Source organism: Scaptodrosophila lebanonensis, unplaced genomic scaffold (assembly GCF_003285725.1).
Source record: "Scaptodrosophila lebanonensis strain 11010-0011.00,11010-0021.00 unplaced genomic scaffold, SlebRS2 tig00000024-arrow-pilon, whole genome shotgun sequence".
In the NCBI taxonomy this organism is placed as follows: Eukaryota; Metazoa; Arthropoda; class Insecta; order Diptera; family Drosophilidae; genus Scaptodrosophila; species Scaptodrosophila lebanonensis.
In genome coordinates, this window is record NW_022060538.1 from 2,834,880 (window position 1) to 2,862,791 (window position 27,912).

General features: G+C 39.1%; 1 protein-coding gene across 2 annotated transcripts in view; it reads left to right on the plus strand.

The window, feature by feature from the left end:
- Nucleotides 1-27,912, plus strand: part of LOC115620936 (sodium/iodide cotransporter) — a 44,060-nt gene that overhangs the window by 9,281 nt on the left and 6,867 nt on the right. The window contains exons 3-4 of one of the 2 annotated variants that reach the window (XM_030514447.1): nucleotides 22,783-23,012; nucleotides 23,072-23,219. In XM_030514447.1, the coding sequence (XP_030370307.1) occupies nucleotides 22,802-23,012; nucleotides 23,072-23,219 (359 nt within the window). In that variant the 5' untranslated portion in view covers nucleotides 22,783-22,801. Of the gene's footprint in view, nucleotides 1-22,782; nucleotides 23,013-23,071; nucleotides 23,220-27,912 lie in introns of those variants that run through there. The other variant, XM_030514448.1, reaches the window with a different exon arrangement.

Sequence of the window (27,912 nt, forward strand, 5' to 3'; positions counted from 1 at the left end):
GACAGTAGGCGCAGAAAATTCATGCAATATAAATAATGAGCAGCCACAACGCCCCTTCCTGCCGACCAGACCTGTGCAGGTCGGGGCCAGTATGTTCAGATCCCAGTTGCTGTTGTTGTTTGTCTGTCGCTATCTATGGCTTTGGTTTGTTTTTAAAGTGGCAAAATTTACAATGTTGCATTGTTTTAAGCACTGTGATTTATATTTAATTAATTACATATTTTCCCGCCTACCCTGGCTTGTGGAAAATATCGCTCAAAATACCGTTAAACATTGGTGTACATTCTTTTTTATAATTTGTATATTTTTCATGAAGTTGAATTTAATTACAATTTTAATGTGCACGTAATCCCCGTCATGTGTTAAATGACTTTTGACATTTTTTCCGTGCAGATTAAAACAAATTTTAAGCCTATTTAAGTATTAAACAAAGCACAATGTTTTATATTTTTTCTACCACCTGTCACTCTTTTTATTAACACCGTCAACAGTGCTAGTCATAGAACTAAATAAGAGCAAATCGCTTTAATCTGGTATATACTACCTGAACAACCACCATTTCAAAAAAAAAAATTGTGGTTTTTATACCTTTTAATCGAAGGATAAAGAGATAAATAAAGCATGAAAAAAGCTAAAAAAAAAACATCTAATCAGCATAATTTATTTATTTATTAATTATTTATTTATAATGAGACAAATCATTCATCAAATATCCGTCCGTTTGTGTGCCTGTGAATGAATAGCTGGATTTTAGAAACCACTAAGCCCACAATCTAACTAAACTTGGTATGCATATTTTTTTTACTATTTTAGGATAAATAGGAATTAAAAGATTGTGAGTTCGAGAAGAAGTTCAGGAGTGGGATTGTGTCATATCTCCTTAGGTCTTTACCCATTTGGTAATAAAACTACGACAAAACAAACATCTGTCCAACAATGAACAATTCAAATGAACTAAACTAGAACAATAGTTTTCAAGATATATTCAATTGAGAAAAGAGGGTCCGTCACTTTAGAAAGTAAAAGAAAAGGAAAGATAAGCTTTTAATGAAGCAGTAAACAAGAAAAGCTGGATCAAAAGACTCCTAAAAATTGTATATAGTTGTAGTATAGTTGCAGAAGATGGGACTCTATATTCTCTATATTGAAATAACAAAACATCGAAAGCTTCCAACTATTTATTAATAATAAGTATACCTGTCTTATATGTCTTGTATGTTACATTTTGTAAATAACATCTTAAAGCACCAACATTTGCGCTTTAAAAATAACTGAATCGACACTTTTGGTTAATTTGTTGTGCGAATTAAAGTGTAATATATAGACATATACATATGTATTAAAATATTAACATTTTTATACATATAGTATGTGTCCAAAGATTAACGGACAATGTGGGTAAAAGTAATTTAAATCACGATGCGAACATTTTAAACACTATCAATTATTAATTTAATGCAACATCATTGCAACGGGTAGAACAACGGGAGCTCGAATTTATCACTTATATACATGTATACGAACCATTAAAAATAATTAATAATGAACGGAAAACACAAGGGAAAGCAAGCAACAATGGGCATTGAACAATTAACGTTAGCAACAAAGAAGCCACCAAGCAAGAAAGCTTGCAACTGCACTCTACCCGGACAGTAATTCACACATACTATATACATACATATTATGTATATACTTGTATGTTTGGATGTTTGTATATTTCTAGGAGCAGATCACGTGCGGGTGCCGCTGCAATTAAGCTCGTGCAACGCATTGCATTTTGCCAATTTCGGTCATATTTTTAACACAATTTAATTGCTTGTCAGCTTGCTTCTGTTTTTAATACCCTTTCGAAGGGTATATTGCGTTTGGTATGATATTTGTAAGGACCATAAATAGGCATGGCAGGCCCTATATTTTAGATACAAATGATCCGTACTGCTGAGGCAAATCAACAGACTCTATAGCAGCAACAGAAACGATCGGACGATTCTTCAAAAACTTCTTCCTCAATGTCTTATATCTCTGCCATATTTTGTTTGTGCTGTTTTATATAATATTACGATTTTGAACCAAATCTTACTATTATATCAAAAGGCAATCATAGCAATAATCAGGTATACAAAAATCATTTGTGAAAAAGTAGTTCTTCTATCTATTTGTATTTATATATGTTATGGCAAAAGGGGAATTACTTTTCCAGGGTCTATAAGCTGCGACGCAAAACTCCGCATGTATGTACATGCATAAAAGTATGTATAGTTTTTTTCATTGTTTTAGTCATTGTTGCTACTGTTGTGGGGGCAGCACTTAATTTGATGCACAGCATGAGCGTGTCACAATAAAAATCATTCGAGTGCAGTGCAGTTCGTTACCCATAACAGCATTGCGAGCTTGTCAACGACTTGCATCTCTTTTGGAACTTTTGACAGCTCCTATACAGGCACACATGTACTCGTAAAAACATAAGCATACAGAGAGGAAACAAAATACATGTATTTAAAAACGTCCATTCCATCCATTCAATATTTTTAAAAAAAATTCAAAGCTGCTTTAAGAAAAACAATTTTAAGTATTATTATTAATAATACACATTTTAATACTTTTTTGTACCCGATTCAGTCGTTTTTGCATTGGAAAAAGACACCAGCCTCATTTTTCCACCGAGCTATGCCCCGATTCATCAAGAGTAGGAACTGAATTGTGTAAAACAGTTTCATATACACAAAAAGGATGTAGATCGTATTTTGTTTTCTACAAGAGCAACGCTCAGAATGTTGTTGTCGCATTTAAAAGGGCTAGACCCCACTTCGTCGGAAAAAGATGGACCCATGGATACAACCAAATACATGTGTCTGGGAATGTTTGTCTTGATTATTAATTAATTGTTCTATGCTATTAGCCTGATAAGTTGCTGTTGCTTATCATGAATCATATTTGGGTGCCACACTCAGAAAAAAATGGTTTGAAGTCGGCATAAAATATAAAAGATCCCCGGTAAAATAAAACTTAAGGCAGCCCGCTCTACCTGTAAGAACGTTCCTTTCTTGCTCTGAAAATTAGAGAAAGAATTCTTAAAGTCAGAAATATTTTCTGTAAAGTAGAAACGTATTTTCATAAAAGCACAGACAGCTATCCAATACTGAAAATATTGTTAGGACAATTCAGGCACCATGTTAATATATTTTTTTGATTAAACAATTTTTTAAGATTTCTCTCCAATCTTCCCATATTAAACTTGATTGAACCTCAACATTCCATTAGTTTTCCAAGCGAATGTTCCCTTTTGACAGTGTTTGATATGTACCTCTGCAATATTCTTACTGTCGATATTGTCCGTGCTAAACAGCCGTCCGATTTCAGGGTCATATTCCGGGTCATATTTTGCACACAGCGGTATTTCATAAACAAGAATATATAGTGTGTTGTTGAATAGTATAAAATTAATTGGGCTAGAATAGATGATGGGGTTGTAAATTTAGGAAAAATAAATTAATAAATAAATATGGAATATAAAAAAATATTTCGGCAAATTACGAAATTGTTCTAAATTTGATGGCGTTTTTACTTTGAACATTTGTTTTTTTGAGTGACACACAAACTAATTGGTTTTGTATAAAAAAGTGCCGAACGCAAAATAAGTGCGACCGCATGACTGGTTGGTACGAGTATTGTTTAATAGCTAAATGCTGTAACTCATGATGTACTGTGATGTTGAAGAGATTCTTATCTCCGCATGAACATTGAGTGGTAAATTCAACACGCAAAAAAGGCAGATGGGCAGCAAGATAACATTTGCTTTAGTTGTTGGTTTTGTTATATTTGTTTATTGTTTTCGCAGCTATTTGTAATGTTACATGGACATGACCTTGCGACGCAATCTCATGTTGTTTCATCTTTATCTTTGCAATTGCAGTATATGTACATATGTGTGCATAGTATTTTTGTTTTAACTTGCCTCTGCAGAAATCCACAAAGGATTTATTTGTCCATACACAAGTATATAGTATGTGTATGTGTGCATTTGTCGCATAGACTGCCAGTCAGATATCGTTTATTTATTTAATTGAAAAGCAATTAAATGTGCTATGTTTTTTAGTGGAGCATGCAATCATAATGCTCATGTTTATGCAATAGTCGGCAAATTGAATTGCTCTGGCCGCTTTGATATGCTAATTGATGTGAGCATGACAAAAATGCCGGCATCGGAAGTGACTCAAAAAAAAAAATTCTTCATGCATTGCTATCCGTTTAAATCGTTTGCCCTGGAACAAGTTTAAGCTCTCGTAGTATTTATTTAATAGGTGCTTCATTCAATAACGCCTTGTATTGATGCTTAGATCTTTTCCAACGTTTACAACTGCAATTGTACAACAAAATCTGAGAATGGCTAATTAACACATTGCACAATAATAGCGACAATTAAATGAAAAGCAACAACAACAAGGCAGAGTAAATAAAAGCTGCTAACAGCATAGCAAGCCTATTAGTCATCAGTCCTCGATCTCCCGGTAAGACTAAGCTGGAAGAGCTGAGAGCTAGGTACGGCAAACGACAAACGGCAGCGGCAGCGACAGCGGCTTTTCACAGACCGCGCGCCAACCACCGCAATTTAATTAACGACAGCGAAGCACAAAATTAGCATAAATCATTTAATAAAAGGTAAGTGCCGGCTGCCTGGCAGCCCGACTGCCGCTTAGCCCCGTCACTATGCCAATGACAAGAACAGCAACAATACCAGCAATAGAAGGAACGTAAAGGCAACGAAACACTCAGGGAAAAAAAGACCGGAAAATTCTATACCGAAGAGGCTTGAATTCATGTCACTTTGTACGCAATACTTTCAAGTTTTCTTCGTTGTTCACTTTTCTCTAGTGGTATTCAATCGCTAAGATCTGAAATAGAGCCAAAGCTTGCGTGGGGGTGAACAGAAAGTGGAAGTGCCTAATTTTTTCTTGGAGTGTAGGAAGCTGTTACATTCGAGCTCGCATCTCCCGTTCTGCTGCGTTTGGCAGCACTGGAAGCTGCCGGCTTGTGTCAAAGTTGTCAGGCAGCTAACAAAATCATGTGTTAATTTTTTAACGACATTTCATAAACCTTTTAGCGAAATTTGTTTATGTTAGGCATATGAGTGTTAAGGCGCTATCTTTATGTGCACCCTTTGCGCTTTTAAACTTTATAAGAGAAACTTTAGTTTTATCTTCTTTAGAAATTGTTTAGTCAACTTATTTTTTTAGCCTCTTTTACTTACTCTTCTCTTATATTATTTTCTCTTCTCACTCTACCCACACTCCCATAATAGCTTCAAACTGTTTACTTACTTCTATTAAATCGTAGTATCTTCTTGAGGCAGTCTACATGTCTAGTTGTGTGCTTCAGGACATGTCTAGTTGTGTGCTCCAGGACTATTGGTGTTGTTGCTCCTTAGCCCAACTTAAGGCGTATGTTGAACATAACGATGACTTAATTATACCCTGTACTCGAAGGGTACATAATGTTTGTGCAAAGTATGTAACAGGCAGATGGAAGCATCTCCGACTCCATAAAGTATATGTATGTATATATTCTTGAGTAGCATGACGAGAGAAATCGATCTAGACACGCCCCGATTTAGGACGCAGCTGGGCGCACGTCAACCAAACTTGGTATGCAGACCCTCCTAGTTCCTAGTCTATACGAGTTCATTTTATATTTGATTTTCGCTCCCCTTTTCCCGCTGCACACGTAGTCTATATATAGTTATCTACTTCTGTTTCAAATTTTATTTAAATCGGTCAATTCTAAGATTAGTTATTAGCGACTATAGCGTTCTTTCTTGTTTTTGTTGAGTTAATGCATTGAACGTATTTGAAGAATGTAATGTTTTCCAATATGTTGTCTAAACCTTAAATCGTTGTAAATAGAATTGATAAGAAATGATAAAAGTGTCTAATTATTAGTTGACTATAATCCGCGCAACTTTAAATGAAAGATCTACTCGTATGTATAAGAAAAAGCAACATAATTTTGAAACAGCGCGCCTGCCACAGTATCTCGAAATCCTCCCACGAGCTTCTCAGCATTTCTTATGAAGCTCATCTGTGTGGCACACGATTTGATTTTTTGCAAAGTTTAAGTCGGATCTTAACCATCAATTCCTAATGCTATTCAGCTAGCTACGCGCATTTTCAACAAAAGTGTATCAAACCAAATTTCAGTATGCTCTTTGACTAAACAAATACGAGACCAAAGGCAAAAGGTGTAGATTTATCTGTCTGACACAATAAGAGCCACTATTAAATAAAGCATACTGTTCATATTTTTATATTTGGACAGACTATGTACACAGTCTGTTCAAATATAGAGTTTTGAGATTGCGTACATGGTTTTTCCAAATATATGACCTTGTATTTACTGAATTTCAAAAATCATAATATGTTTTAACAAATTTATAGTTCCAAAAAAACCCCCACTGCTGTTAATGTATTTACAAATGGGGCATGATTTTGAAAAACGTTAAAACCGAATTTAACTTAAATGTCGTAATCATTTATTCCTCTTTTGTTTGCAAAAAATAATGACCAAGGCCGAGCTGAAAAATGCGCACAACAACATGGCAAATGTTTGTTTATTGGTTGTTGTAATTAAATAAATAAAAACCGCATCAAACTAACAAAAACGCTTTCAATGCATTTTAAATGCCTCCGTTCACTCGTACCTCCCGTCCTCGCAAATTGATTTGTGTGGTCGGAAATGCTCTGCTCCCCCACTCTGCGAGCTGGAAAAAAGTTTTCCGCATTTCCACCAGCCTCATGAATGGTTAATCACACATACTGTGTATAAATAAATATGAACCAATCCTCTTATCAAACGCCATAGTAAAACATAGCAAAGTTAAATACGAATATACATATTTATTTTATTTGTATTTACTTTATTAAAAGCCAGTTTGTTGAAACTCCAAGCTGGCAATTAAGTAGCACAGAATATTGAATTGAATAGCTCCTATTTTTATCAGTAGAAGAACCTTCTTCATAAGCTTTACTTATAAATCAAATAGAAACTATAGGAAATAGTTTATTTAAGAAAATAAGTTTTTGAAGGAAATAATAATAGAAAATAGGTTGCCTGTCAAGGCCTTCAATCCATTTTCATTTTACCAATTACAAATTAAGATCTGTCGGTGGAGAGACTACATACCGGGTTGGAAAATCTTTTCCAGGTCATTCAACTCATGTCTCGAATGGTAACGGTAGTTATGAGAGGCATTCAAAATCAATTACAAGAAAGCAAAGACGGCAATCAGCACATCAGAGCCATTTTGTCCAACTTCGTAGCCCTTTAATTTGTAACTTAACCAAACGAGTTATTTAAAAAAATGCGTAAAATGTTTTACCTTTTTGAAGCCTCACGTTTTAAGGCAAAGTCGCGGATACTTTAACACTGAAAATATCTGTTGTCCGTCGTAAATTTCAATTATTTTCGAGCTTAAGTCGCCTAATACCAACGAAATGCTAACTTTCTGTTAAGCGCACTCAAAAAAGGTGACAGCCACATCTGCAAACCCGCCCACATAAATAATACATGTTTATGGACATACTCCGAAGAAGCACACCCAAGTGCACTTCGTTGGCAGCTCCAGCAATCGCCTCCAAATGCGTTCAAAAATGAGGCATAAATTAAATTTGCGCGCCATCCAGACGGTAGAAAGCAGCAGTTCACACGCACCCACAGCGACATGCCCCTTGAACTCGAGCAAATTTAGTAGAAGAACTTGGTTGTTTTAACGAGCTAATGAAAATTTATGAAGGAAATCCAAAACCAAAGCTAAGCTGCGACTCTCTTAAATGCCTGAACTTGAAATTTGCGAGCGCAACTTTTGTGTTTCAGTGAAATTATGCCTCATTATTTAAATGCTGGCCAGTTGCGTCATAAATTATGCTACAAAGTAGCTACAGAATAGTGGCAGCAATGGCTGCACTGCCTCATATTTCATGTAAATGAAATTAATCATGGCAATGGCGGACTTCCAACTCACAACTCACTCGATAGCCACTGCAATGCGCCACTGCGACTGCCACAGCAATAGCTCAAAACAATGCGCATTATGTGTAATGTAAAATTAATTCAAAACACTGCCTCTTACAGCTGCCAATTAGTCGGCTGCCATGTCACCGCGCACTACATTTTTCACAGATGATTAATGAGCGGCATTTAGATAAGCTTGTAGCTAGTGCCTGCCACCCCCCGCCCTGCTCCGCCTCACATTGTGGCCACTGCACAGCTGTGAAAACACTTCCGATGGGCCGGGCAATCAGCTCCAAGGCAAACAAAGAGATAAATATACAAGTACAAGCATGTACACTAGTTTGCATATATATCTTGACAAAAAGGTTGAAAACGATCAAAAGCCGCAACTAAGGATTGGACACCTCTTCAAATGAAAATCTAAACGCACCACTGTGAAAGCAAGCGAGCAAGTGTGCAGCATATTTAAACACCCTGCCTTAGGTCTTTAGGTCTGTCGACCCGACTGCTTCCTTGGGAGTGTTCCTCCAGAGTATCCGTAACATCGACATCGAAGTGGAGCCGTTTTGGTCTTGTCTTGTATAAGTTTCCATAATCATTTGTTGTCAGTCGACCTGGTGATTGGCCAGATGCGACTTATCCCAGTGGTGGGTTGGGGGAGTTATACTTGTACTATTGTGTTGTCCAGATAGCGTGGATGGATGTTTTTTTTTTTTTTTTTTTGAGGATAAATGACCACGACGTTAAATTTCAACATGTATTTCTGGTATATCCTTAAACCACATTAAACCAAATTCCTCTCAAAGAGCTTCTTTTCATCGCACGAATTCTTAGCTTTCGCTTGCCAACCGAAAATAAGTTAAGGCAGTTCCTTCTTAAGTCCTGCAGCCTGCAAATAAGCAATGATCGTTTCTGGAGCCCAGTATTTTGTATGCTTGCGTTTCGATTTTTATATCCAACAAATAGTCAGAACTTTTTTAATAGCAATTAATACAACACAGAAACTGACGGTATACTTTTTATACTCTGTACATGAAATGTACAGAAGTATATTAGGTTTGCGGGAGCTGAAAAATGTAACAGGCAGAAGGAGGCGTGGCAGACCCCTCAAAGTATATATATTCTTGATCAGCATGACGAGTCGATCTAGCCCTGTCTGTCTGTCCGTCTGTCCGTCTGTCAGTCTGTCCGTCTGTCCGTCTGTCCGTCCGTATGAACACCTGGATCTCAGAGACTATAAGAGATAGAGACACCAAATTTTACACAAAGATGCGTTATGTGTGTATTCTATATGAGTTTGTTTTATTTTTTTTATTTTCCCCCCACTTTTCCCCCTATGGGGGTTTTCCCGATTTTCCATTCGTATAATCGTCTATATCTCGGAGACTATAAGACCTAAGAACACCAAATAGTCCCAGATACCTTATGTGAATACGCAGAAAGTGTATATTTTGGAATTTCCCTCCCTCCCCCCTCTACCCTGCAAATCGTAACTCCCGTAATTCTTGGAATTTTGAACTAAAATTTGCAAATACCCCCAGTTAGTTATAATGTGTCCGTATGCCAAGTTTCACTATGATAGACCGATTTAACAAGAAGTTATAGCCATAAATAAATTTGCTGCTGCAGCGCTGCTCAAGCGCTGCCCGCGGCTGTTGTTGATGTTGCTGTTTGGTTGACTGCTAACATGTTTACACAGACACGAATAGATGCGCATAGGCATACATACACTCACACAGACGCAATTGCAATGTAAAAGGTCAATTATTAACCCTTTACGTGAGTTCGAATACCGAGAGAGGTAAAATCGATCAAAGTTTTTTTTTATTTTCTTAATTTTTTTTATTTTCTATAATTATTGTAAACATATGTACAGAGTATTTCAAAGTCGGGACACCCGACTTTAGCTTTTTTACTTGTTTTTAATAAATTTCACTTACGCTGTCGACATAGTCAGCTGTTCTGATTATTTGGCGGCAGCATTGAGCATTATCTGAGAATCAAGGAATTCTCAAATTTCTTTATTACTTTAATAAAAACATGACAGTCATGCGAACACGATTCTTCAAAACTCTGCAACCACTTCAAAAAAACACTTAAAACTGTTTTAATAAAAACCTTTAGAAAAATTGTTAAATTTGGAACTCCTTTTAATAACGAATCAAATAATATACAAACTATAACAACAAAGAGAAAAGGCGTAGCACGATGAAGCTTAGCAGCAACTAATTCTAACTTAACTTATCGGATCCTTCCATTTTTTATCTGTATAAATACTAAGTATATGTGTGTACTTTGTAGCAGCTTACACGTCTCCTTTGGGTCCCTTTGGGTATAGGGTATAAAAATGTGTTGTACCTGCGGGCCTCGACGAATATGCGGTACAAGATAAAACAGCTGATGTAGAAGTTCTTGGTATAAATTGTCAAACAATTAAATACAAATTTCAAGTTAAATCATTAGCGAATGCGAAATATGCAGATATGTATAATGCTGTGTTGCTTTCGCTTTTGCAGCTCCACATTTATAAGTTTTTTGCTTTTTAATTGCTGCTCATAAACCGTGATATTTTATTTTATTTTGCTTACCTTTTTTTGTGCAAAAAAGTTTAGCACTATAGTCCACTTTTGTGTTTGGAACAATTGATTCAACCAATTCCATGTGCTGATAAAGCGACACAATTTTATTTATCGCTTATATTAAGGTTCTATTTATGTCCTGTTCTAACATGAAATTAATTTATCGGCCACATTCGGTGAACGAAAGTCAGAAAGTCAAAATACATTTATCGACTGCTGTAGAACGGTAATTGCTTATCAGAATGTCAATGCGAAGTCTGCTGACGTCTGACAATGGGTTACACTTAAGGTGTTGTGATTGTCGCACGAGTTGAAATGATTTTATAATATTTGCAGGCAGTCTAGCTGAATTCCATTTAACTTAATATTAGTGTGATAAAAAAAAATGATGTGAACTTTTGCACGGGAAAAACGGACGGATCTATTTGCTTAAATATTTCCACTGTGTATTCACGAGAAAAATGTTGATTTGGCCGCACCGGAATCTTATAAAAAGGCCCAGTGCCGGAGGCTGCACCACAACAATTAATACTAGAATTTCGGCGAGTTCACGACACGGTCGCAGTTCTAGAAAGAAAAGAGAAAATTATTCCGCAAATATCGGCACTGAACTGGTGCGAGGAAAAGTAGTACTTTTATTATATTCGTAATTAATCAACAACAACACGTGACCGTAAGTACATATAGTATTGTAGTATTAGAATTTAACTCACCTTTTGTTGCTGATTGTCAGCTGGTGCTGAACCAATTTAAACAATATTCGTAATTAATCAACAACAACACGTGACCGTAAGTACATATAGTATTGTAGTATTAGAATTTAACTCACCTTTTGTTGCTGATTGTCAGCTGGTGCTGAACCAATTTAAACAGCGGTGTGGCTTTTGTCTGCTTTTGCCTGCGGCCCACATTGAGGGCCATACAAAAATCGGGCACAACGCTGTAGGCTTACCAACTGTCAGGTAGCTGGGCCAGATTGTCGTTGAAGTAGAGGATTTAAGAAGCGGGATAAGTGCGCTTTTGTCTTTTCGCTTTCAAAGTGGGCGCGATTACAGTGATTTGAAGAGAATCTGCTAGCGTCGCAGCTATATCCCCTTTGTTGGGCCATACAACAATAACTCTATTCCGTGTCCACACTCTTTGTGTCATTAGGAAATAATTGTTATTTGCTTTAAATTTGGGCATCCATGATTATGCTTCATGCACAATTTTTTTCCATTATCAGTTTATCATTCAATCGCTGATCTGGCATGGTTGGAGTCGTCACATTATCTGAATATAAAAGCCTCCATGCAAGGGCAGGCGAACGGACGAACAGTTGGATATCGCGAATTGGATTCATCTCGTTGGGCTGTGGTCTGCTATTTGTCCATTAAGTTGTTACAATCTTGCACACCAAAAACAGTAAATGGCCTAATTATCCAAAGTACATACTGAACATTATATAGGTAGTTACTTAATGAAAGGAGTAGGTGTTGTAAAATGTCTTTGAAAAGGGTCGATTGGTACGCATGATATGTATAGGGAAACTCATGCATCCTTTATATTTCTACAAATCAATAATATCAATAATAAATACATACCTACATGTCCACCATGTGAATTGCATCAGCCCCAGCAACCTTATATGTATTAGCTCGTTATAAATGCGACTTCCTTAGCCGCTAAATGCACAACTATACCATGCACAAATGTAATGTAGGCAGCACACACAAGGGAAGTGTGGCAGACTTCACAAAGTGTATATAATTCTGATTAATAATGATATTTTCGATGCACATCGTGCCCACTACATCCAGAAATGTTCACCCAACTTTGGCAATTAAGTCATTTTATATACATACATGCATCAATATACTCAACATATAATCAAGCTGGGGTTTTCAGACTCGCCTCGTTTGCAATCATGGATTAAATGCAAAAAACTTTAAAGGGGCATCAAATGTTGGTGTATATTTAGGACAAATAGTGTAACTTATTATTTTAGATAATCATATTAATGGTTAATTTGAAAAATTCAAAATCAGGCTGGAGTAACATTAGGGTTGCTCTTAAGTTGGTATAAGAAAGTTAACAATCGTCAACCTGTAGTTGAATTCTTCGGACATGATACCTATCCTGGAATCATGGCATTGGTTTTTTCCACCAACCACTGTACGCAGTGACAGTGGAAACATTTTAAATGATGCAAGTTTCTGCTCTGTGTGAGAGCTACACAAAAACAACCTCTGCACTTAGCTTGAGTTAATCTTTTTCGAATTTTTGGCACAATCAGCGAACTCTTCTTGTTGCGGTCGCGATTTGTTATTTCATTTCGACGCAGTCAAGCTATTTGTATTATTAAGCTTTATCATGAAATGACTACTTGTTGTTTTTATTTCTGCGTTTCGCAATGACTGTTGCAACATGGTTGGCACAAAGTTAAATGATATTGAAAGCTTGTGCGCTTATTTTTGTTTTCGTTTTTGTTCTTGTTGCTGTTGTGTGCCGTGCCGTGCCGTGCCTGCAAAGTTGTTGCCGAAAGTTACCGCCGCTGTCAGTTATAATCAGCGATTGCTGCAATTGCCTACAACTTTTCAGTTGCCAGCTTAATTATTTTCTGAATTTGAACCAGCGACCACCGAATTCAAATTAGGCAGCTACATTAAATGTGGCAAATGAATTCTGACTTGTTAGCCTGGGGAGGGAGTGCTCGTTTGCATTGTCAAAGCATTTTGACAAATTGGCTCTTACAGCAAACTGTTGCATTAGTTATTGTTGGCCTGCAATCTAATTAGCTTTAATTATAAATGTCTGACCATCTAGGCAGTTTGCACAAACACACGCGCCCAGCTATGAGGATGACATGTGTCTCGACGCCCGGCAGACAGTGCGTACTATATAGTATACGCAATGCATGTGTCGTTAAATTTCGCAGCATTGCATTCGTAATAATGGCTTATCGATTTCCAACTAGGCTGCCATTCAAACTGAAGCTGTTTATGTTGAAGTGCTGTTGAATGCGGCAGAAATGGCAGCTAATTGCACACTTTTTGTTCTCAATTACCCATCACGTACACACGTAAACAGACAAACACACAAACAAACAAACAAACAGACAGACAGACATGCACACAGATATTGATTACATGGCATTAATTGCATTTTGATATGTTTGCTTGACCATTTGCACTTGCCCGGGGAGGGGGCAGCTGTCGCATTTGTCAACATTTTAATAGTTTATTATACATATTTATTGTTGACCGCCTGCAAAACTTGTTAATTCGATTGTACAAACGCTCGTGTAATGCATTGTCTGCGCGGCCACGTGTCAATCACGCAATTATTCATACTTATTATAATACTCAAACAATGCCTCCTACCGCTCCTTCCAACAGCTCTCTGATAAACTTAGAAATTTGTCATTAGCTTGGCCAAGTGCCTACGAAATTGAAAGTTTGCAAAACTTCGCCCTCCCTCACTAAATGCTGTCGACACTTTGTTGCTGTTAAATGCAATTTGTGAGTATTTATGTAGGTGCGTGTTTGCGTGTGTTTGTAAGGGTGCCGCTCATGAATATTTATAATATAATTAAATATGCAAATTACAACTGATTGTACGCAAATAATTTGCACAATAATTTGAAATTATAATTAGCGCGCTGCGAGTCCTTGGCAAAGACAAGCACCCCAGCACAAAAACAACAGCAGCAACAGCAATAACTGCGTCATCATCATCATCATCCAATGCTTAAGTCCAACAACGAGAAGGAGAACAATCGCGACAGACTGTCCACCCAACCCTCGGGCTAAAAGGATAACACGAATTTTTAACTGACAATTTAGCATAAACCCAAATAAAGTCAACGACGCGAACTCCGACCAAGTTGGAAAGGGAGTGTGTGGCAACTGTTGCCAATTTAATTTTACCGACTACCAACAAAAAACAAGCACACAAAAACAACATAAATTACATTGTTGCACAAACTTTCGCTGCAACAAATGCTGCTGGCTAACAATTTGTGCAGCTGACACAGCATCTCACCGTCGCTCCCTCAACTGTCCTTGCGTAGAAATTCTGTCACTTAATCGCATCTGTACTCCCCACCACCTAACTCATACCGGCGAGCACCTGACAATTGCCATGTCGTAGCTAGTTGGCCAGCAGATGACACAAAAAAAGGTTGAGCCAAATTATTTTGATCAAGTTAAGTGAATTTTAGTTTTAATAACTTCCAACCAGACACTCAGTCTGCCTGCATCCCTCGACCTGCTTGGGTCCTGCAAAGTTAATTGGATATTTAATGTCGCTGCAGCTATACGCCCAGCCCCCAGTCCACTTTTCTGCAAAAATAAATAATACTGCTTTTACATATAATTGACTGCAACTAATTTTCTCTTTGAAACATAAGAAAGGAGCTTGGCACACAATTCAACCGAACTAGTTGTATATTTTTCTTCAAATAAAGTCAATATTGGCAATAAAGTTATTTGATGTATTTGCCCAATATTTAAAGTTGAGGTGGGCATGGAGAGTGCTTCGTTCGCCATTGATGGGTTTCAGCAATGACCGAACTAGAGAGGATCGACTGTAACATCTCTTGAAAATCTGTATTAGAATCCGGAACAACTAATAAATAAATTAAGTGAATCGAAGACTCCCAAACAACTTTTCTGTTAACATGGATGCTTCAATTGCAAAGGATTTTCTTTGACTGCTAGCGACACATAGCTTCGGTTGAGAGAGAGATTGCTTACCCACAGTATTAAAGTATGTTTGCCAAAGTTGTAATGCGAATCAGTTTTACTTGCTCATATGTAAGTCTGATCGATTTAAAATGAGTTTCACAACTGAAACTGGTGTCCAGTCATGCACAGCTCTCACGACGCTCCGGCACGTGGTCGAAACAAAGCAAAACTAACAAGTGTAAGCGGACACAACCGTAAAAACCATAAATATTAATTTTTAGTAATTCCATGGTGACAAAATGTAGCAAGTTAAATTTATTACCAGCCATCGTGCAAACAACAAGCAAAGAGGTTTTTAATTCGTGCACACACAGACTCACAGATAGACAGTTTGGCCAGCCCTCCCACCTGAGCACAGGAAAATATTTCACAAGAGCAATTAGTTGGTCGGGCAACCAGTGGTACCGATGCCCACCGTTCTCGTCGGGGCAGTTAGTCGTTTTATGACAGTCGTTATATAAACAGACCTCAAGTCAAATGTAAGACACATTTTTATTTGTTTATCAGATGGCTAATGCAAATTTATAGCACATTATCTCAGAAAAGTGAAGGAGAGGCAACAATCATGAATGAATTTATGAACCGGAAAAAGGAGCCACGATACCGCCTCTACCTCTAATAAACAGTTGTACTGCTCCCATATAAAAAACCGACCAAGTCGACGCTGCAAATTATGCTACAGTTGTTGTCACGAATCTCCATGGATGCGACATGTGTGCGAAATTTTAATGGCAAGGCGCAAATCGAAAGCGCTGGCTGCCATTTTACACGCCGCCGTACACAAACATATACATACAGCCATACAAACGTGCACACGCATTTATAAAGGATGAACGCTGCATATAGACATGGTCGTTGCCTGGCCTTGGGCTATTTTGCATGCCGCTGGGAAATTAAAAACTTTCGCCCAGCAATTGTCGCACATTGAATGTGCGAGCGAACTGAGACCAACTAGAACACGAGCTGGGCCGAGATGCTTCTAAAATTGACTAAGCATTTAAAATTTAATAGCTGCACAAAATTAAGCTGAAGATAGAGTTGTGTGCAACCCCAAGTGGGACCACTGCACTGCAAACAGCTGTCCATACAACAACCACACAATCACACAACGCGTTAATATGCCTAATATGAAAAGATGTCTGTCGTCGTTGTCGTTGACGCTGTCGTTGTTACTGCGCAGACAAAACCAGTGACTAACTAACCTAATTACTTGAAAAACGTGGCAAAGGAAACGCAACGCGACACAGACCACAGCCCTATTGTCTGGCAGGCAGGAAGGCAGGCGGGCAGTCAGGTGAAAGTGAATTGTAGTGGAGAGTGGGAAGAAACGGGAGCAAGAGCCCAGGGAAGCAGTGGAGCGCATAGTAAAAACTTTATTAAGGCAAAGTGCAGAGTGCGACAGAAAGTAGAGGCGACAAAAAACCGAACTGTCTGGGCGACAGTGCGACAGCCAAGTAGCACTCAACGGTATGGAGTGCGGACCGAGCCACTTGCCTACAGTGGTTCCAAATCATTATTTAACAACCAGCTCACTCTAAAATTCGATTATAGAAATATTCTTATTAATCTATTGTTCATCAATTGTTTTTAAAATCACAAAATTGTGTGTAATCAAGGTCAAGATCAAGACAAATTTGGAAAAATCTACTTAGAATTGAAATAGATTTTCCGAGGTGAGCGTACTCTTCTCACTGTTGAGTATCAAATAAGGTAGAAAATTCGCATTTTTTAAGTGTGTACTCAAGTTTTATGATCAAACATAAAGTGAAATTTACCCTATAATAACTTTTATTTCAACCATCTTCTCAATGCTATTTAAGTGCTGCAATTGCAACTGTTTCATGTGCTTCCATCACTATCACCAGCACCACTGTGTTTGGTGGCGACAACGTGAAATTAGTTGTTCACTGTTGCAACGCAAAACCCGAGCATTAGCTGTCGCCAGCAAGGAGCGCGGCTCGAGCAGGGCTGTGACTTTGTACCGGCAATGACCGACCACTAAATTGCCAGATAGAGTCAGCGGTTGAGTGGGCGGTTAGATCGCCCCGCCGCGAAGCCAGGGCGGACAGTGTTGATCAAATTAACAGCATGTGGGGCCCCAAGTGGCTGGCGCTCTAATAGTTGTTGTTGGCGTGTTTTTGTTGCATACTGTCAGGAGCTTTGTAGTTGGTTTTGAGCAAATTGCTTGAGCAGCGGCCGCTAACGTGCAAGTGTGCAACTTAATGCGGACAAAGTTTGAAATGTACCAGCAGTAGCAACAACTTTGTATGTATGTGTTATATATATGCATGTCACTGTGCGTGTCGTCGCAACAATAACAAGAACAAATAACAATTGTCGCGCGCTTAAAACTTTTGAAATTTACAAGTGTGCACGGCGTCAGACGTCTCCGTCGCTTTCTTTTCAGTTGTTGGACATTTTATAAAAGTCACGCTGAAAATAAATTATAAAATGTACGCTGATAGTCTGAAAAAGCGGAGAAGTGGAAGTAAGCGCGGTCAAAGCATGACAAAGCGACCAAACTGTCGGCAGGCAGAACTTGCAACAAAATTCATTTGTCACTCCCACATCTTTCCTCACAGCTCAGATATAAAGATTCAGCTGCACTGTTCGGTGGCTGATGGGTGGTGGCTGGTGGTGCACCCGTTATAAATGAGTGCAGTTGAAACTTTAACCCGTTGAGAAATTGACGTTATTCCAGCATTCTATTTTAAAACTATCATCGTTTTGCGGTTGCTACCACAACGACAAGGGCGATAAATAAGCGACAACTTAAGCTGCTGGTCAACTTAATATTTTAACCAAAAGTTCGACTGCTGATAAATGACTTTGAAGGACAGTATAATCGGAAAGGCTGTGGTAAATTGAAAAGTGAAAAGCAAGAACAAGTTTCAGAAGAAACGAAAAAGAACACACCCAACCAGTTTTCTCATTTGAAAACAATAAACAATGACGACAATAAACTTAATCCCTTTTTAATTTACCTTTGGACTTAGCGATGGACTGCAAAAAAAGCATAAAAATAAATATAAATAAATAAATATTCTTCTTATACGAGTATCTCAACATTTGTTAAAAGGCTGGTTGGTCTAAACAAACAATAGCTGTAACGGATCGAAACAGTTACATGTTGCTAAAAAGCTGTAAAGTTCTCTGAGTTGCACCGACACACTTCGACTTTAATTTGCAACAAGGGTTGCAAGGGTTTTCTCGTATTCCATTACTCGAACTCGTATTAAGTGGCAAACTTTTGTATTTAGCAACTTTTAGCAGGAGAGGCAGCAAGAAGCACGACGCGTTTGAGGGAACGTACAATAAGTTTTCTTAAGCGGCGAGCAGTAAAAGAAAACGAAATGAAAAACCGAGAAACAAAAGTAACTGCAAGCACTTGACTTAACTGCACTTTCGCACACATTTGACTTGTGGGCGTGGGCGTGGCCATGTCTGCGGTCGTAGATGTGGTCGGATCGGGGTCGTGTTCGATACAGCGTCAATGCAAGTTCACTTGCACTTGAAGGCGACAGCCGGCAATCGACCAGGACATGTCCCTTACGAATTGAATGCGAAGGGCACAGCAGTGCTTGGGTTCGCTTAGCTAAGAGGAAATTGCCCAGAGGCCAAGATACAAGTCGGATTCGCCCTTTACACAATTCTTAACTTTGCTGCTGAGCGATTCATTTGCTCAGCAAACAAAAACAATGCGCAAAACTTTGCACATTTCCATGCGTTTTTGATTGGCCACAACCGCAGGCTGACTGAATGGATGACTGAATGACTGACTAGATGGCTGACGACTGACTGAGTTACTGTCAGATTGGCATGCAATTTGCAACGTAGCGCGACTTAATTAGCAAAGCACTTGAAAAGTAACTAGCGGCAAAAGTTTTAAGCATTGTAATGAAATAAATGAAAAATAGCCAAGTACAGCAGTGACTGACTAAAATAGAACAAAGTAATTTCTGTATTTGTAACCCAATAAAAGACTTCATTCACTCTTTTAATTTATGAACACGACTTCTCTCCTATAGCCGAATATCACTGAGAAAAGTCATAAATGTATTTGAGTTAGCGATTATTACTTATTCTGAACGAAAAAGTGATCAAATGTAAGTAAAATTTGAATAAATATGTACTATGCTTACACTGCTATGCTTAACCAACTAGCTAAATAAAGTCTGCACCTACGCCAACTTACAAATATTGAACGTTCTGGTTCATTTAACGCCCACCAGTACATACCTTCGCTCATAAAATGGTAATTCGAAACAGCTAACAAGACAATTACCATAATTACATCGTTGGCCAAGGCAGCGCTGCGGCAAAGTCATAAAATTTTATCAAGATATTTGCCATATTCGATGCGCCAATGCCGACGGTCTGCCACACCTCCAAGGGCTGGTCAACATGCCAAAATGCTAGCTCATGCATTTTACATACAACATTCAACTCGAATGTACGTGTTCTATATGTTCTTCCGAGTGGGCAATACTAAAAAGCACTCGCAGTCTTTTTAGACATGCATTACAGATCTATTTTACCTTTTATGCCATGGCAGCAGCACTTAAAGGGCGCAAAAACTGGCGCTCCTCACGGTTTGGCGACTGGCCAAGCGGCGCGCTCAAAAGTATGCAACGCAATGTGCACTTTCGCTAAATTACATTTTCAATTTGTCAGTGCGCGGGAAATGGACAAAAACAAAAAGTGCACCAACAGGCAGTAAGAGAGGAAGGAAGTGGAAGTGGGGGCACGAATATTAAGTTGCGGCGTCGAAAATGCGATTTTGATACAATATTCGCATATCGGGCTATGTGCACATCATCACCACTTGAGTGTTAAGAAATGAAGCGGAGCTGAGGCATCACTCTGCAGCCACCTGCGGCCGAACTCTGCAGCCACTGGATGGCCTCATAAGCTAAGCTGATTCTTGGTTTTCATGAACAACTTCAACAGAGAGAAGTACTCCAATAAAGCATGCTGAATATTTTATGATCATCATAAATTTTCTCAGTGCAATTTCAAGCGTTCAAAGCAAAGATACTCTCTGCCCATAAAAGAGGTACATTCATTTCCTCGGCGTGAGTGCGACAAGCAAAAAGAATCACAGTGGTTCCCAAAAAAGGCATCTCAATCAATTTATTGATGTTGCAATAGAGAACAAAGACTTGCAGGTGTTTCCCAGACAAATGAATTCTAGAAAATCTGCATCAAAGCTGGGAAAATATTTAATTTCAAAAAGCGTATTTGATAGTCTAGTCTAAGCGCCTCACGCGTGATGTCGCGTTTCTTTTTTTTTGTCATAACTTGCTCTCTGTCACTTGCACACAATGCGCCACAAGTTTCCTTGCTTCTTGCTGTTGTTGTTGTTCTTGCCACAACCTGTTTTATAATTTATGACTCCTTGACATCGACGACTTCCCACTGCCGCTCGTACACCCACTACACATGTCACCAAGCTCTGTGCTCCGTATTCCGTATAATTTTTCAAGCTGTGCCAAGTGCATGAATATTAACTGCAAGTGGCATTTTAAAGCTAAAGCGATGCTGAAACTGAAGCGCCTTTGTCTGCCCGCTCTACCTCCGGGCCTCCACTCAGCATACTTTGGCGCATTATTTTTATTACATACTGGTACTCGTACCATGTGAAACTTTCGAGTGGCGTAAACTTTGCGCTTGACATTTTGCCCCAGACTTTGGCAGCACCGCCGCTTTTTCCCTCGATGTCTGCCCCTTACTTATGCATACGTACGAGTATTACTGACTGCGACTTAGCTCTAGCAAGATTTTGCATGCCCCGTGAAAGTGTGTGTAAATCGTCAAAATGTTGGGGGCTCTCCACTCACACATACAAACGAAAGGGGTTGCCCAAGCAACCCGCCAAAAATGGACTGGGAACAATGGCAACTGAGACAATGCCCAAATAATATTTGGCAGCGGACTAAAACAAGCACAGCTACTCCCGCTTCGTTTTGTCTCCTCTCCCCAACCTCCAACACAACCTCCTGCTCCAACGACATTGGCAGGTAACACGGGTAATTTGCTTAAGCTCAGCAAGCAGAAAATAACATTTTGCGCACAAGTTCACACGCACAAAAGAACGACCTTCGGCTAAGAGTTTTTGCCTTATCACATGACCAACAACTGGTGAGCGTCTAGCAGGATAGCTAAATGTCTGGCTTACTGCTGCCAGTTGGTGCCGTTGTCAGTTGAGTGACACAGCAGCAGCAGGCGGATGTGCAGTTTTTAGTGTGCCCGGCCAAAAAAACATGACTAATAGTTTGTTAAACAAAACATAAAATACGAGTAAGAGCCAAGCCAGACAAAATGTCAGATAAAAGCTTAAGCGAGGCCAAAGACCCAAATAAAGCTAACAGCACATCCCAAAAGATGTCAATTAGTTAGCACAGCTATCAGAATAATGATAATTACAATATAGTGGCATCACAAAAGCTATCCATACCCATTCATAAGCACTGCATCGTGCTACAATGAAATAAAATAGTACTATTGATTGCTTCAGGAAACCAGAGAAGGTTTAGGTGAAGCCAAGTTTTACAAGTTCATCGTTAGCATAGAATACTTTATTTTTGTAATACTGGTTTTTCCTTTTCTTGAAAGTGAACATGCACAATCAGCTCAAGGGAAAGACAATCGGTAAAGCAATAGCCTTTCGCAATGCCTTGCGGATCTGAATTTTAAAACAAGTGTTTAATGCGTGTCTGGAACTAGCTACTTGCGTCAACACATAAAGTTAGCAAATCGATAATCCTTTTATTACTTAATAATTTAATTCGTTGTTTGACCTCTTCGTCCAAAACAGAATTAGTGGATTAACCAATATGTGTATATGTAGGTATGTGATATTAGCTGTGCCTTGACCGAATATACGTAGAATTCATTGTGAAGCAGCATAACTAGTAGCATCACCCACTAGACTTTAAATCTCCGTGTGGAGCATGAAAAAGGTAGCGTCAAGGGCGGTGACATGAAAATAATAAGCGGTAAAGGCTCAACAGTTGCCTACAAAAAAAGTTATGCTCATCATCCGTAAGCCACACGCTCTGTGGTGCTCAGTGCTGATATAGCTTAGAACGCACCCACCACACAAACATACACACGTACATGAGCACACACTCGCAAGTGAAGACATGCATACAAATGCCAGCGAGCAAAGGACACAGTCCATAAATTTCGTAGCAACAAACAAGAGTGCCAACAATTTGCTTTGTTTTTAGTCATTTGCTGTAAAGTCGAGAGTGTGTGTGTGTGTGTGTGTCTGTGTGTGTGTATGTGTGAGTGTTGCCCACTCCTAGCGCCCGAGGATGTGCAACAGTGTTGTGGCGGCATTATATGCACAGGCGTGACTAACATTCTCATATTCAACTACCCTGAGCAAAAGTTGCAAAGGACCGACAACTTTAAAAGTCTTTACCCACTCACTATTTGATTTTTGCATTTTGGTTTTGTCTTTGCAGCAGCAGCTACCGCAACAACATGGCAAAGGACTTGAGCACTCTCGGTTGGGACTATCTTATGTTTACGCTGTTTATAGCGCTCACCGTCTTGGGTCCGCTCTGGAATCGAATCTTTGGGGAGCGCAAGCAGCGCAGCAAAGCGGATTATGTCTTTGCCACAGGAGGCGTCTCAATAGTGGCTGTCATGATATCAATAGCTCGTGGCACGTTAGGCGTACGATCTGTCCTGGGTAAGCGAAATAAAGGATACATTTTTAATGAGCTATCTCTGGAATACCACTATTTATAGGCTATCCCAGTGAGCTCTATTATCGAGGCTCGTCCATGTGGGAGATAATTTACGGCATGATGAGCGCCTACCCCATAGTCTGTTTTGTCTTTGTTCCCGTCTACTTCAGTCTGGGCATTACTTCGGTCTATCAGTACATCGATCTGAGGTGAGTGCGAAATTATACACTGCTGACGGCAACATTCAATTAGCGACAGCAGCAAGTACTGCAATGACAACATAACAATTTTTATTTAAACATTTATTTTAATTTCGCAAATGCGCCTTAGTGTCTACCCCACCCCTGAATCCTTCGGTTCTTATCGCGCGCGCACCATTTGCCAGCGTGTACACAATTTTATTCTTCATTAAGGAAGCCAAATGAGACAAAACAGAGCCACGAGGCGTCGTCCAACGCACGGGTGCCTTGGCTTCCCAGTCTGTCTCAGTCGGCCATCTTTTTGCCCTCACTGCCTTCGCCGCCGCGACTGCTCTGACGGTCCGGACTGCCTCGACTGCTCGGACTGCCAAGTTGCTAAATAAATTTGAATTAAATTTTACAAAAAAAGAGCGTGACGCAAAACAAAAGTAAAGCAAATAATCTATAGAGCTCTGGTGTAGGCTTCGCTCGCTTCGTTTCGGCAGCTCGACTTGTCGCCTTGTCGCACTGGGGCCTAATTGTTTTTTAAGTTCGAAATTAGTTAACAAATTTGTTATCAAATGTTTGCAGTTTCAACAACAAAATTCAATTATTTTCAAAAACTGACAAATGCTGGGCACGCGGCTTGCGGCGATAGGCAACGGGCAATGGGAAATGGGTGATATACGATGGGCGTGGCTCTCCATGTGTCTCAGAATAATTTGATTTGAATTTAATTGCCAAGTGGCCCTGTTGAAATGGTGAAGTACACAAAGCTGTGCTGAATTGAGAAATTATTTAAATTTTACATGCCTTGGTTGCTATGAACCGGTGGAAATTCTAGTTTAAAATAAAATATAGTGCTCGCATTTAGACGACATTTTAAGTTTGTCCCAAAAATGTCAAGTACTTAACTAAAGAGAGAGAGACAGAGAGAGCTGTACTTGCATTTAGGCGTAATTGCAACCTAAACCAAACTACCGCCAAACAGCACTTTAACTAATTGAGTCTCTCCTCCACACCATTCCCACATGACACTCGCGTATAGCAGCAGGACGGCCGATGGTCATCAATCTTTGTCACTGGCTTTGGCCAAGACTTTGCTGCGATTAGGAAAAGGCCGTAAACATATGCAACAACAAGGCAATTTTATATGCGATTTAGTTTCATGACATCAAAATGACACAGATCACATGTCAGTCGGATTCTGAAAGGGGAGCCAGTAGGGGGGACGCCAACAACTGAGGAGCAGAATGTCGTTGAAGCGGCAACAAAAATGTAACAAGTTTTAAGCTTCATTGTCGCTTGTCAGCGCATCTGACGCGACAAAACATGTTTATGCATACAACTTCATCAAAATTGGCATCAGCCGAAAGGACGGGCCAATAGGGGATGTGTGCAACAAGATGGCGCGATTTCAGCCGGAGACAACGATATATATATTGGGGTATGGCGTATTGGGTATGGCTTAAATACGACACGAGGACAAAACAAAAACCAACATCAAAATTCATAAAAAACAAAGGCTCACAAACACATACACACACACACACACACACACACACATACACTTACAAATGCGCACACATACACTGACGTATACTCACGCACGTTGGCTGTTGACAAATTGTATGACAATTCGTTTGTGTCATAATGTTTATAAATAGCGTGTGTTGTTGCTGTCAACCATTAACCATCAAGCGGCGGTGACAGTCTGTAGCCCCCTTGCACAACATCGAAAAGTTGCAAAACAAAAACCAACCATACAAACACTCGGCGAAAGAGCTACGAGTTCGGAAATAACTTAACTACCCACCCACCCAAAACATCTGAGAACGAATCAAAAGGCAAAGGTTTTATGGATTTTGAGTGGGTCTCCAAAATTGTAATCTGTTCCCCGACTAAACAGTCGAAACCCCATTCATTTTAATTTTAATTTTGTAAAAAGCACAAAACTAATCTTTGCTAAAATGAAACAAAGAAGCAGTGTACAAATTTAGACAATTTTCGTGTCGAGAAGAAAGAAGAAACGGAATCGAGCATTTGTTTTTTACAATTACTGTTCAAAAGAGAATTGGTCTACTCTCATTTTTCCCAGTGTACACAATAAGGGTTCCGTGCACCCTCCAGACTCAGTTTGCTCGCTCGTCTATGGCCCATCACAAGTGAAGTCTGCCACTCAACGCCCCACTCGCAGGAAGAGGCGAGGAAGCAAAGACACAAAGATTCACACACTCAGTCAATGTACGCTAAGCTCTTACTTTGGTTCAAATGTTATCTGCTTTATGTGTGCGGCTCGCACAAATTTTCTACTTACTTTTTGATTTCCTATTCCGCACCGAGCCCGCCTCTTCCCAAATAACGCAATTTTCTGTATTAATTCAAGGACTACGTCAGTTCAATGGTCAAGTCGCTGGGTCGCTGGGTCGCGAACTTTGGCGCGTTCGATGAAAAACAAAATACTGTTTCATGTCAGAATGTGCCAAGCCTGGCCTTTCTTTATTATTTTAGGAACTTCTTATTCACAAATAAAGTTTTGGTAAGGCGACAGGCGAAAGGCGAATTCAGACCAATTGCAGAACATAAGGAAAACAATGGTGGACCAATTGGAGCTATTAACATGCATTAATGGTGATGTTTTAGATTTGTTTAATTTCAATTCCATTTACCTTAAATTGTTCTTGAAGCTTATACTTTGTTATCTATGTACGCGTTTTTTAAATTTAAGTTGAAAGCTGGGGAGCGGACATTTTTTAAGGTTGACATCAGAAACGGAGCTTTCGAAAGTGCAGATCCCACGGGAAGGGGATATAAGCATGAAGGGTCATTTTTATCCGATCGATTTGAAAATCTGTATGTAAATATGTATATTTACATACAACAATTTTCTACATTTCGATTGAAGCCTCTTATAGCTTATATAAGCAGTGCTGTGTGTTTTGGCTTGGAATCTATGAGAGCTTTTTTAATTAATAAATGTTATATTAATGGCTAAAATAGTCGCCCTAGGAATCAACAAAGTTGTTCGATAATGAACGTAGTTCAAGGAAACAAATATAGCAAATCGTTGAAGGCTATTTATTTACAAGCATGACCCTATCTTGTATTGTATACATACGTAGTATATATGAAAAGTATATATGAAACGAACATCTAAGAAGTGCTTGTTGAATCAGTTTTGTAATAGCTTTTAGAAAAAGGAAAATGACAATAAATATTAAAATAACAATCCGAATGTTCAGACTGTCAAATCTTTCTCTCGCCAAAAAATTGAGGTCAAAACAATTAGAAAAAGAACAAGTGGCAAAATCCGACAGATATATGCACTTAACGGTCGAACGAAGGGGGAGTATGTCAGTTAAGGACTCTGTATTTTAGCGAAAAGTGCGCTTACTTGTAACTTCGTTGCATTTGAATTTCGTTACAATATTTACGAGTGTACAAAAGCCATTTGAAATTGCGAAAAGGCGAGCGGGTTGGGTGTGAGCAAATAAAAAGGTGGGGCCATGCACGCATAAATAAAGACGTTTTCATGTGTTGGAAAGGCAAACAAATGCCGAAGGACAAATGGGCCGCGGGGCAGAAGGAAAGGGGCAGTGACAGCAACTGAGTGGCAGCGTGATTTGCAATTCAAAGACAACAAAGTTGTTAAGAGTAACACGTTTTTGGCATACGGCAAATGGCAAACGACAGCGCAGCCAGCATCACATCGCCCCAACCCCCCCAATCCACGTCCAGCAACTTGTTCAGAACGGAAAAGCGTCGTCGTGCCACAAGGGCACTGTTTCGGCGTGATCCATGTGTGATAAAGAGAAAGAGAGATAGAAGTGACGGTTTGATTATGTTTATTTATGCTCGGCATTTAATGCAATCAAAAGCGCACCTTCAGCGTCTGTTGAACCTTTGAATATAAAGTATACTTCTCCTCCCTAAGAAAATATTATTTGAGTTCCTCCACTTGACTTGAGCGTCTAATGAACAAAAATAATCAAATAAATTAAAACAAAACCAAAGACCCCCCATGTTATACTGAAACAAGTAATAGTTTTTGACAGGCGTAATACAAATTTAACAAATAAAGGATACAAATGAAAATGAAACTTCAACTACTAACTAATGCATTATTAAACGCTTCGTTGTGAAAGCCATCATTTATCTTTTATTTTCAAAAACTACATTGTTCAGCAATAGGCCAACATTTTTTATACTCTGTACATGAATTGTACAGATGTATATTAGGTTTGCGGGAGCTGAAAAATGTAACAGGCAGAAGGAGGCGTGGCAGACCCCACAAAGTGTATATATTCTTGATCAGCATGACGAGACGAGTCGATCTAGCCCAGTCTGTCTGTCCGTTCGTATGAACACCTGGATCTCAGAGACTATAAGAGATAGAGACACCAAATTTTGCACAAAGATGCCTTATGTGTGTATTCCATACGAGTTTGTTTTATTTTTTTGATTTTCCGCCCCACTTCCCCCCTATGGGGGTTTATACGAATATAAAATCGGGGGAAAAAACTCGGAGACTATAAGACCTAGAAACACCAAATTTTAGTCCCTTGCCTTATGTGAATACGCAGAAAATGTATATTTTGGAATTTCCCTCCCTCCCCCCTCTCCCCCGCAAATTGCGATTTTCTCTAACTCCTTTTGCAAATACCCCCAGTTAGTTATTATGTGTCCGTATGCCAAGATTCACTATGATAGACCGATTTAACAA